We start from the raw sequence: 12,034 nt of genomic DNA, 5'->3' as shown, positions 1-12,034 counted from the left end.
CTGCTTGCGATCTGGTGGCTGGAGTCCTGGTTGACAGGCTAGATGTCATCCTCACCTTCCTCTGGCTTATCAACGGCAATCTGCCTAGGGTTCCAAACTCAATGGTGGCAACTAAACACGAGGGTTGCGCTCATTGCGGGACTTAACCCAACACCTTACGACACGAGTTGACAACAACCATGCACCATCTGTGTTCGTGTTCTTGATAGCTTGTTGGTTTTGGCGTTGGTGACGGTGGGAGAAGCCGAAAAACAAGGGGCTGTGGAATCTGAAGCTAACAATGGGACTGAGGATGTGAGGTCGCCTGAGGCAAAACAAGGATTGGGTTTGTGTAGCTGAAAGCGAGGTGTCGGGGATGGGTAGAAGTGACTAGATGATGGGATGAAACTCTACCGCAAGGGAAGGTAGTGAGCCAGAAAAGGCCGGTGTGTTGGTGGTGTATACCCTTGAAGAGGCTAGGGTGCAAGGAGGTAGAGGGGGAGGTCTTGCGTGTCTTGGGTCTGGGTTTTGAGGTGGAGGGCAGAGCTAAGGCCTATGACTCTGGAACTTGGGAGGAGCCTATTCCTTTAAACTCCCCATACCTGAATGAAAATGAGTAATATCAAGGTGTCAGATTGTGCATTACAAAAGGCTAGGGAGATCCAACATGTGAGGGTTTTGAAGACCAATTCATGGCCCTTCTTCTTGCTTGGGGGCATACTATGGTGCATTGGTGGAGATTTTGACGTCACTTGGTTTTGGAGTAAAATATTGGGAGGCTTTATCATCAACACAACTATGGTGGATGTAACGATCCGGCCTAATAATTCTAAGGTCGAGATATTAATAATTTTTATTGGGCCTAAATTAATTATGGCCCATGAGCGATAAATTATTGAGGTTGATTAGGAGTTTTAATTAGGCTCAATAACTAGGTTAAATGTCATTTATTATTTATTGAACGAGTTAGACTTCTTTTAGAATTTAAAGATTGGTCATTAGAAATTTATTTCTGTTTAAAATCATCACTGATTGAAGTCCCCTATGCAGTCTTAGTTATTGCCAATCCTTTTTTTTGATAAGTCACTGCCAATCCTACATTGAATGAACTACTAGATCATGTTTTTAGATTCAAACTCTCTTCTTGAATGATCGTGAACGAGTCGAACTCGAATTCAAACTTGTCGGCATCTTATTCCAATAGGGATACAACTTTACAAGTCATTTTCACGTTAAAACTCTTTAACCGAATCCAACTTAAACTGGTCATCACTCTCTCCCAAATCTCTCTATAAATATCTTCCTTTCATGTGTTATTTGGGAAAAAAAAAATCTTAAACCCCCAGTCCATCACCGTGATCGATTTTGTGTCGGAAATTTTAGAAAGCAACACTACAAGGTAAGTAGCATGACTATACTCTTACACGTATGTTTTTTTTTTTTGATAAGTCCCTTACACGTATGTATAGTAAACGACATGTCTTTTATAAAAATATTATGCATGTAAGCCCTCCATTCGAAGCCCCTTTTTACGTACCCAAGTCATGATAAAATTATGAAAATCCATGATTTTACTTGAAGAATAATACATTAAATTATTTATGAAAATTCATAATTTTATGAATGGAGTTATGCATTAAAAGATTTATGAAAAGTCATGATTTTATGTGAGAGTTATGCATTAAAATAATTTATAAAAATCCATGCATGGTTTTATGTGAAGATTTATACATTAAAATATTGATGAAAAATCATGATTTTATGTGAGGAAATATGTATCACAGAATTTTATGAAAGAATGCGATTTTATTTGAAATCTATGATATGACAAGTATGCAAGTATGATTATGATGAAATATAAATGATCAGATACGTAACGGCCTATGTTTTGATATGAAGATGGTACCATATGTTATGGGCATGTTGCATTGCCAGGTTGTACATGCTGGTAGTGCACCCAGTATGTGTTCCTTATGTATAGATTCCACAACCAGCGGCCACGGGCGGAATCAGAATCTACTTAGATTCGCTAACCTTAACTTACGGGGCTCAACAGTGGGTATCGGCCTATGACAAGTGAAAAATAAGTTCATGTTCATGTTATTTACGTATGTATTTATAAGTATGCATATTTTTCAAGAAACCTTATGTTTATTATGTTTACTGTATGATGTGTCACTTATTGAGTATTTGACTAATTTTTGTATGTTTTTTTGTTTTAAAACCACCCCAAGTAATGACATTTATGAGGATAAGACTGCAGGATAGGATTTGGCCCAGGGAGGCGAGGCAAGGCAGATGCCTCGATAGTTTATGTCATGTTCAGTTTTATGATTTAAGGTTTAGTAAGTTAGTTTGATAAGCATATGAGACTTTATTGAATTTAAATAAGTGCTTCCGCAGACTCTCTTTTGGATTTTAAGTATTTAATAAAGATTAAATTTATTTATTTATGGGATCTTTCGTATCTGGCGCTTCGTTAGAAGAAAAATTTTTAAGTTCAAGTTTAGTAGTACACCGGTTCCCTGAAAATTCTAAAAATGACTTTATTGGGGGGGGGGGGGGGGTCATCCTAGAGCAAGACCTCCTGGATATCTCTCTTTAAGAGGCGGCTCCTTCGTGTGGTCCAGCAATCAAGACACTCCATGGTTGAGCATTGATAGATTCCGTGTATCACTAGAGTGGGAGGAAGCTCATTATCCATATCTAATCCAAAAACAACTTTCCAAGTCATGCTTGGAACATTTTCCCATTATCCTAGATTGTGGGACATTCATGTGGGTCGAAGATACTTTAAGTTTGAGAACATGTGGTTGAAATATGAGGGATTCATTGATACCAGGCAGTGGTGCTCATTATCCATATCTAATCCAAAAACAACTTCCCAAGTCATGCTTGGAACATTTTCCCATTATCCTAGATTGTGGGACATTCATGTGGGTCGAAGATACTTTAAGTTTGAGAACATGTGGTTGAAATATGAGGGATTCATTGATACCAGGCAGTGGTGGTCTTCTTAGCAAACTTGTGATTATCAGTTTCAATCTGGTAAGTCTTACTGTTGTGTTTGAGCTGGTTGTACTGAACTGAAACCCTCATCAGGATGTGTTTTCTCAACTTTTCTATTCTTTTATGTTTTTATTTATTTTCATAGTAAGCTATGCTTGATTGCATACAATGTTTGCTTGAGCCTTCAGTTAAAATGAATCTTATAGCGATACCATTATGATTTCACAACTCTTACATCCTGGATATGATGTGGATAACCTATGCTCTGGCATGTACTTAGTTTGTAGATGTATGCACTTGCTAATTATACTCAATCCTATGATTGTAAATCAAGTTTTGTGTCTTGGTGTCCTGCTTCTATGTGTTAACTGACTTGCTAACTTTCAGGATTCTTTCCGATATGAGGACCCTTTCAGCAGATTGGATGGCAAATACAAGCAAGCCCGAATCAGAGTTACAATCTTTACAGCATGGAGGCGATGAAAGCAAAGGGAACTTCTTTTATCCGAGGCCAGTTGCACTGACAGCTGCTCAGGTTTTCCTCATTTTTTGAGCTTCTTTTCTGCATATAATTTTGATATATTTCATTTTCTATAATGCTGATAATTCCTGGAATATGACTATTATTATCACTGATTTCTACTAAACCCAAAATCCTGTACGCACACACACAATTATGCATATTCACTTACATATGCATCTTTTCTGAGATATGATACTGGATACATACATACAGTCATACATTGTAGACAGTTGTTTTGATAGTGAGTCCGAGTATTGGTTTTCCCCCAGAATACTTCCTTCTTAGATCATATGCCACTTGTGCCCCTGAATGGACAAGGATTCTCATCTCTCTCTCTCTCTCTCTCTCTCTCTCTCTATCTATATATATATATATATATATTAAATATTGAAAAGCTTATACTTGAATTTATGATTTCTCCCCATGCTTAAATATTGGCAAAAACTGCATTCCTAATAACATTACCTTGCAGATGACCTTGCTACTGTTATGGCAATTTTTCTTCTTTAGATCTGCTCCTGCACACATGGAGTTCCTTTTCTAGGCATATATTCATAGATATACGTTAATGTATTGATAGATTCGTTTTCTGTATACAGATACATTGTTTGCAGTTCCTGATATATGAGGTGGTCTCTGGAGGTAACCTTCGGAAGCCAGGGGGTCTCTTTGGGAATACTGGGTCTGAGATTCCTGTCAATGATTTGAAACAGTTGGAATCCTTTTTTTATAAGCTCAGCTTCTTTCTGCATATTTTGGACTACACAGGTATTCAGTCAATTCTACCAGTTCCGATAGTTGTCTAATGAGCTTAAAGATAGTTAGTTTTAACATGTTGCATTGGAAATTGCAGCTACTGTTGCAACTTTGACGGATCTTGGGTACTTGTGGTTCAGAGAATTTTATTTAGAGTCTTCTCGTGTTATTCAGGTATTTTTTTGGACAAAAATGTTTTATTCAGCTAACTTACCCTTCATAGCAATTAGATAGATTAACGTTTTTTTAGCTCACATATGATAATTGTGTCATTATTGGTTTGACAGTGTGAAAAAGATACCATATGGGTCATTTTTGGATTGTTAGTATAAAAAAATTAAACCATTATCTGCAATCACTTCAAACTCCAACCAGATGGCTTAAATAAACCTTCAATTTACCTTTTAACCTAATGGATAGTGGAGCATACGTATCATGTATTCATGATGTCCAATTATCTACTATTATGTACATAACAGAGAAGAATACAAAGTTACCATATTTTACAGAACTCTTGCTTGGAAATGTCCTTCATATTTTTTAAGGGAGAATGATTCAAAGCTATTTCTGCATATGAATTCGTGGCCTTTTCAACTTGTCAAGTTCATATTGCGTTGGCATATTCTGTAAGACAAAAACACTTCATCTAACTATGTCAAGCTTCAAGTGTGCTGTGTTGCTTATCGAACACATCCACTACAAGTCAGATAATTCTAGTGACAAAAGCTACATTTAGATGGGTAAGCGATTTACAAACTTAGGTGACAAATGTCGGGGGCTCCTTGTGACCACACCTTGCTTGGTGTTGCTGCTTGTTGCCATTTTTCAGACATAGAGAACAATGGTGGTTGAATGGCCGAGAGACGATGGAGGTAGAGGAATTGCCTAATTATAAATATGAGAAAGCAGAAAATAAATGACATGGGGATTTACATGGATTGACACTATGGCCTACGTCCACAGAGGGTAGGAGATGGAAAAACTCATGAAAATATGAGCACATAAGGCTCTCGTGCTCTTTCGTTTGTCTCTGTTATGAGGTGAAGAAGATAAAGGAATAAAGGAGAAGTAGGATAAGCCCCCCCGCCCATGTACTTGCCTCTGTCGCCTTTGTAAACGTGGCCTTGTGCTTGCTTCATTGGTCGGCGTGCCCTGTCATGTCTCATTATTTCTTTTGCAAAGCATGGGTAGGGTGGCTTCTTTTATTGCTTTATATAAACTGGTTTCAACGTGAGGCCCAAGGTCAAGTGATGTCCCCTAGAGTTACCTCCCAATTCCCATGATTGACTTGTCTTGCTAGGCGACCATTGAGAATCCTGCTTATCATTCACAATTGTCATTTCCTTCAATTTTTTATGTTCCTTGACACTGTTAGACTTTGTAAGCCTTGCTGTGTTGTTAAGGTGTTGTATAGGTCTTACCCCTCAAGTTAACTAATGTGCTTAGTTGGGGAGTTTGTCATAAGACTAAGGCTTCAAAGATTTTGGCTGTCCACGAGAAGGTCACATTCGCAATCAGCTTGACAGTCTTTGGTTAGACTTGGGAACATGACATTCATGGCCGGCTAGGTGATCCTAGTGGGCATAGGAATATGATATCTGAGAATGGCATGGAGATCCTAAGGAACTGCAGAAAGGTGGCATTTGCTACTGTCTTTGTATTCTTGGTGAGTTGCAGGAGTGGGACATCTGCGACTGACTTGGTGAACCTAGTTAGCCACAAGAATGTGACATCTGCGACTGGCTTGGTGATCTTGGCAAGGTGTGGGAAGGTTACATCTATGGTTAGATTGACGTTCCTAGTGGGTTACAAGAATGTGATATCTGCAACTGGCTTGGCAATCTTGGCGAGCTGCGAGAATGTGACCTGCTTGGAGATCTTGAAAAGCCGCGGTAATGTGAGATTCGTGACCGACTTGGAGGTTATTAAGCTCGTAGGTTTGCTTCTTGAGGAAACTTGCAGTTGGCAGTTGTGGAGCTTGTCAAGCCGTTCTTAGAAGAATCTTATTTGGTGGTTATAGGGTTATAGGGCGCATTGGACAGTTCCTAGAGGATACTCACACTTAGCAGTTGTGGAGCCCGGTGGCTTGTTACTGAAGGAGATTTGCATTTGGTGGTTGTGGAGCCTGCCGGCCCATTCCCAGAAGAGATTGTGCCTGGCAGTTGTGGAGCCAGTTGGCTTGGTGGTGGTGCCAGTAGTGATTGGCTTTGGGTGCGTTTGATACCGAGAACTTCTCATTCCAAGGAGTCTTTTAAGTTTATTGATTATTTCTTTGACTGTAGTTTGGGTGATAACTAATTTCCTCTCTCAATCCACATCCAATGAATCTGAAGTAAGTAGGTGTGCGTGATACATCATAAGCACATGTTTAGAAGCAAAACCTCAGTATTATGAAGGCAATAAATGCAACTATCTTCTTGAAGTGTGCAGAAATTGCCAGAAATGCTAATGAGCATCCAGCTTGTTATAACAAAATATGATATGTTGACAATTGGTCCAGATAAATATCACTCATGAATACTAAGCTCTGTGCAGCACCCACCAGTTTTAGTTTAACTATCCATACAATTAATATTCAAACGAGAGTTGGCAATAAAGTGTTGGTAAATCAATAACGGGTACTTAAATGACGAGCATCAGTACGTGACAAAATAAAAATGTCTCGTCTCTATTTCCTTTCTTTGAAGCTATTTCTGAGCTGAAAATCAATTTGGGCAAGTTGAAATTAGTACCGGTTGGTGCTGTAGACAACATTGGTGGTTTGGCATGTGTTCTTGGCTGACTCTCTATTTTCATGGGAATGTATTTGGATAAATAAGGTGCCTTTAAGGGGTACCCATTCTAGGAGAGATTCTAACAACAGATAACTTGAGGAAGAGGCCATTGTCATAACATGTTGGTTCCTTATGTGCAAGCAGGATGGGGAAAGCATTGATCACCCTTCGTTGTATTGTTAGTTATCTAGAGAATTATGGAAAGCTATGTTTAACATCATTGGAATCAGGTGGATAATGCCCTGACGGGTGGTTGATAATAATATTGCATTACTTATGAAAAACTTTCTTGATTTTTAATGTTGTACAATAATTCAATAGTTGAACATATTCCTTTGGTATTATTCTTTATTGGTTTTGTTAGGTTTTTTCTTTTCCTTCATATAGGTCGATTTCATAAATTTATGGAGTTACAAAAATAATTTATTTATCTTATTATTAATCACGTATTTCGTATATAGCTAGAACGACCAGAAGAATAGGAATGAAAAAAAAAATAGAAAGAATAGATTTTCGATATTTAGATTAGAATAAGTCATATTGTAACAGAAACACGAGTGATATATTGGATATCCACACGGATATGCACTTTAGCGGGAGCGTCTCTGTTTTGTTCACTCTATTGCTAAGCTGTATTTTTATGAATTTTGTTTTCTTTTTTAACCCTGTGCAGTTTCCCATTGAATGCTCTCTTCCCTGGATGCTGGTGGAGTATGTACTTGAGTCACGGAATGCTGGTCTTCTTGAGAGTGTTTTGATGCCATTTGACATCTATAATGATTCGGCTCAGCAAGCACTGGTTGTATTGAAGCAACGCTTCCTCTATGATGAAATTGAGGCTGAGGTATGTGAAATTTGAATTGAGTTATAATATTTTGATTGGATATTGTTAATAATTGTCTACTGTTGTCGTTTGAGTGTCCCTTTTTTGCTACAAGTACTAGTACGGATCATATAACAGTAGAAGAGAACAGTAACCTTTCGGTACAATCCCAAAATCTGCTTTGATATCTTTGTAATAATTTCTGCTGAACTAACCCTTTTGCTTCTTTAATATAGGCTTCAAATAGAATTTCCTTGCCAGGATTGGCCTTTAGGTAATGTAGTACCCGGTACACTGCCTGTAGGTGAACTTCTCTTGAGCTATGCATAAATTGGCTAACCACGCTCATGACATATGCAATGTCTGGCTGTGTGTGAGCAAGATATATAAGCTTTCCTACCAGTCTCTGGTACATTTCCCTGTCTACGGCTGGATCGTCATTTGCCTCTCCAAGTTTGTGATTTGGCTCGATTGGTGTGGAGACGAGTCTACACGCCAGCTTTCCTATCTCCCTTAGAAGATTGGTTACATATTTCTGCTGCGAAATGAAGATGCCTTCTCTGGAATGAGCTACTTCAATTCCCAGAAAATACTTCAGTCTTCCAAGTTCTTTTATTTCAAATTCTTTGACTAGACACCTTCTCAAGGCTTCCTTCTCCTTCTCATCATTTCCTGTCACAATTATGTATTCAACATATACCAAAAGAGCCGTGCCTCCCCTTGCATCTGAGTGCTTAATAAAGAGTGTATGATCTCCTTGACTCTGTCTGCATCCGTTGGCAAGTATTACTTTAGTAAACCTTCATCCTGCAAACTTTATTGCTTCTCAGATTTCCCTTGAAGCCTGAGAACTCCACTATAGCAGGATAAAGACGTGCATCCCTTGACCTCTCGCTTGGAAACCGTGTAATGTTAAAAGTCACCACCAATGCACCATGGCATTTCTCACAAACTATGCAAACCTGCCAACTCTTCCCAAATCAAGCTTCTATCACTGTCCAGGGTCAGCCCATAAATATCCACAAAGGCCCATTCGAAGTCATCTTCCACATTTTAAAAAGAACAGGCCGCTATTTAGTCACCAACACACTCCTCAACTCTCTCCATCACCCTTGTGTCCCACATCAGTAATACTCCACCCGAAGCTCGTTTAGAGGCTAAGAAGGACCACCCTACATATTGGAAACTCCACAAATTCCAAATGATTCTTCTACAAATACCTTCCATTTTCATTTCCTGCAAGCAAACAATATCAGCTTTCCATGAGCAGAACAGATTTTTTATTTGGAGACGTTTATTAAACTCGTTCAACCCCTACACATTTCAAGACAAAATATTGGGCTTCATAATAAAACTGGTTCAGCCCTCCATGTACCAAAAATGGGGCTCGAAGAAGAATAGAGAGTTAAAGCATCTTACTGGAGAAATCAACTATGATGCAAAGGGAAGAGTCCAAGCCGAGGGAGGACTAGAGGGAGGAAATAGTTTATTTTTCACTTTGCAGAACCCAATCTGATTAGGGTTGTACAAAAACCGGCCAAACCGGCAGGGAACTGGTCTATCGGTGGCAGAAATTAGGACTGTAAAAATAAACCAGAGAACCGGAGAACCGGCCCGAACAGGCCCGGACCCGTTCCTTCATTTTAAAAACCGGTCATAACCGGTCCGGTCTCGGTTTTATGTTTTTTAGGACCGGACCGGTTCGCATATTTATATATTTATAATTAATTTTTAATATTATATATAATATTTTTTATATTATATATATTTTTTATAAATTATAATTATATATGAAATAATGTTATATAATAATTTATAACATAAAATTTTAATCTTAAATATGAACATTTATTTGATCATATGTTTTAAATATAAAATATATATTAATTAAATTTTATGGCTTATTAAATTCTCAACATATTCTTTTTGATAAATATATTAGTAATACTAATATACATTAGTATATTAATTACTATATTATCACTAACATATAGTAATAGTACTATACCAATAGTATTACTATATACTAATAGCATTAGGGTATTACTAATATTTATATATATATTAATATATATATGTATATATATATGTATAAGAGATTAGAGATTTAATATATATTAAAAACCGAAAAATCGGACCAGAACCGGTAAAACCGGAAGTACCGGTTTAGGAGGGTAACCGGTGTAGTATCAGTTCTTGAAAATGCAAAACCAGTGTATGCCAATTCGGTCCCAAAATTTGTCTAAAATTGGACCAGTTACACCCCTAGTAGAAATATCCCAAAACCGACGTCGGCCGGTTTAGTTCCGGTTTGAACCTGTTTTAAATCGCCGAACCGGCCGACCAGATATATATTTTTTATATTTATCTTAGGTAAAATGACGCTCAAGTGAAATGGCGTTTGGTCTTAAACCAAACAGTGTCGTTTTACACGTAACGTATTAAAAAACATACAAGTCATAGCTCGTCGCCTTCCTCCTCCCCTTTTCTTCTCTGATTTCTCTCATTCTCTCTCTTCTCTCAGACTGCAACTCTTTCTCTCTCTCCTCTCTCAGACGAACCTCTATGCCACCGAGAATCGCCCGAGAATTGCCGGAATCGGTACGGCCAATATTTCTCCTACCCATTAGTCGGTCTGGTCAGTTATTCCATGAAAATGACCTCCATTGGTCGGCGGCGGTTTTTGTCAAAAACCACACCGATATGGTCAGTTTTCACCCCTAAATCCGATGATGAAGTAGAGATATTGTTGATTGGAGGCAAAGAAATTGGTGGGACAAATTCATCCCCAGCCTTTGCTCCAAACTGATTTCCCAGCCTTTGCCTGGAGCACTTCTTCCATCATATTTCCCAGCTACCCTACACCACCATGACTCAGTACTACAAACCACGATACCCCTCTGCTCTTCTCCACAATTTTTATCGAGGAGTTCCATGCTTATGTTGAGAACTCAAAAGTCTTTGATTTCACCCAAAAATGACGAAACTGGCCTATAAAAGCTCGCATCACTTAATAAAGGTTGAAAAATTTGCTAGAAATGAAAATGATCACCGGAAGAAAGAGAGAGGGTAGCTAATTCCATGATTGATTTTTAAAAGATTAGGCTATTGTGTTGAGGACATATGTGTAAGGCACTAAGAGCATCCACATCTGGATGCCTAAAGCCTCCAATTCTCTAAATTTTAGCAAAACAAATTAACTTTTTGACAAAACACCTCTCCATCTAGTTCCCTATTTTTGGGAAAGGTTTTGGGATGTGAACAAGGGGTTGGGGGGGTGTTTTGGGCTTGATATATTTTGGGTAGGTTTCATGGGATTTTTGGGTCATTAGGGGCTCTCTTGTATGGGCTAGGTGTTTTCTTGTATACGTTCAGTGTACATGTTCACTCCTATTGATATATATATATATATATATATAATATTATTACTTATAAAAAAAAACAGTTGCTCCCCATATTTGGGGAGCCACGGTTCATCCCTAAATCACTTTTATAATTATTTTATTCTAACAAATAAAACAAATTCTTCTTCCAATCATCTACATTTTCTCTCATGCTCATATTTGTTATAGTTGAAATTTGAAAAAAATGTCACCATTGAGATTGTCCCTTTTTTTTAATTTTTAATTTTTTTTTTAATTTTTTAAATTGACCATTTGTGAAAATATGATTTTTTTAAATATTATTATTACGAAAGCATTGATTTTAAAAATATTATCATTTAGAAAGATGAGTAGTTTAAAAAAAACCGTTACAGATGAAAAATCGAAAATATGGGTACAACAAATAATTAAATAATTACAAAAATGTGAAAAAAAAATAAGTTAAAAAGTTTTCTTCCGATCATTCCTGGAAAGACAAAAAAAAATGAGTAGTTAAAGATATACAAATAAAGGAGTAGAAAAAATAATAAAGAAAGAATAGAGATAGATTATTTTAATAGAATATAGAAAGAATAGGGTGTGAGATGTAAGAGGTTTTTGAAAGATGAGTAAAACTAAGGAGAAAATTTTAGAAAGTGTGTTTTTTAGCCAAATTATAGGGAAATTTATAGGGAATCCAATGTGAATGCTCAAGATGACAAACTGTGCATAACAATACTTAGCAGAAACACAGATGCTTTTATGTCAGTATGCTTTATCCTTGCGCCATCAATGATTTCTATTTACT

General features: G+C 37.4%; 1 protein-coding gene across 1 annotated transcript in view; it reads left to right on the top strand.

Annotated features, from left to right (window-relative positions):
• Positions 1-12,034, top strand: part of LOC121259351 (protein PIR) — a 55,587-nt gene that overhangs the window by 25,943 nt on the left and 17,610 nt on the right. Inside the window, exons 15-18 of the mRNA XM_041160902.1 lie at positions 3,376-3,523; positions 4,111-4,279; positions 4,365-4,441; positions 7,715-7,885. Of these exons, the coding sequence (XP_041016836.1) occupies positions 3,376-3,523; positions 4,111-4,279; positions 4,365-4,441; positions 7,715-7,885 (565 nt within the window). The remainder of the gene's footprint in view (positions 1-3,375; positions 3,524-4,110; positions 4,280-4,364; positions 4,442-7,714; positions 7,886-12,034) is intronic.

Source organism: Juglans microcarpa x Juglans regia, chromosome 4D, assembly GCF_004785595.1.
Source record: "Juglans microcarpa x Juglans regia isolate MS1-56 chromosome 4D, Jm3101_v1.0, whole genome shotgun sequence".
NCBI classification, from domain to species: Eukaryota; Viridiplantae; Streptophyta; class Magnoliopsida; order Fagales; family Juglandaceae; genus Juglans; species Juglans microcarpa x Juglans regia.
Note: the sequence above shows the minus strand (reverse complement) of the source record. Positions and strands in the feature narration are given on the sequence as shown.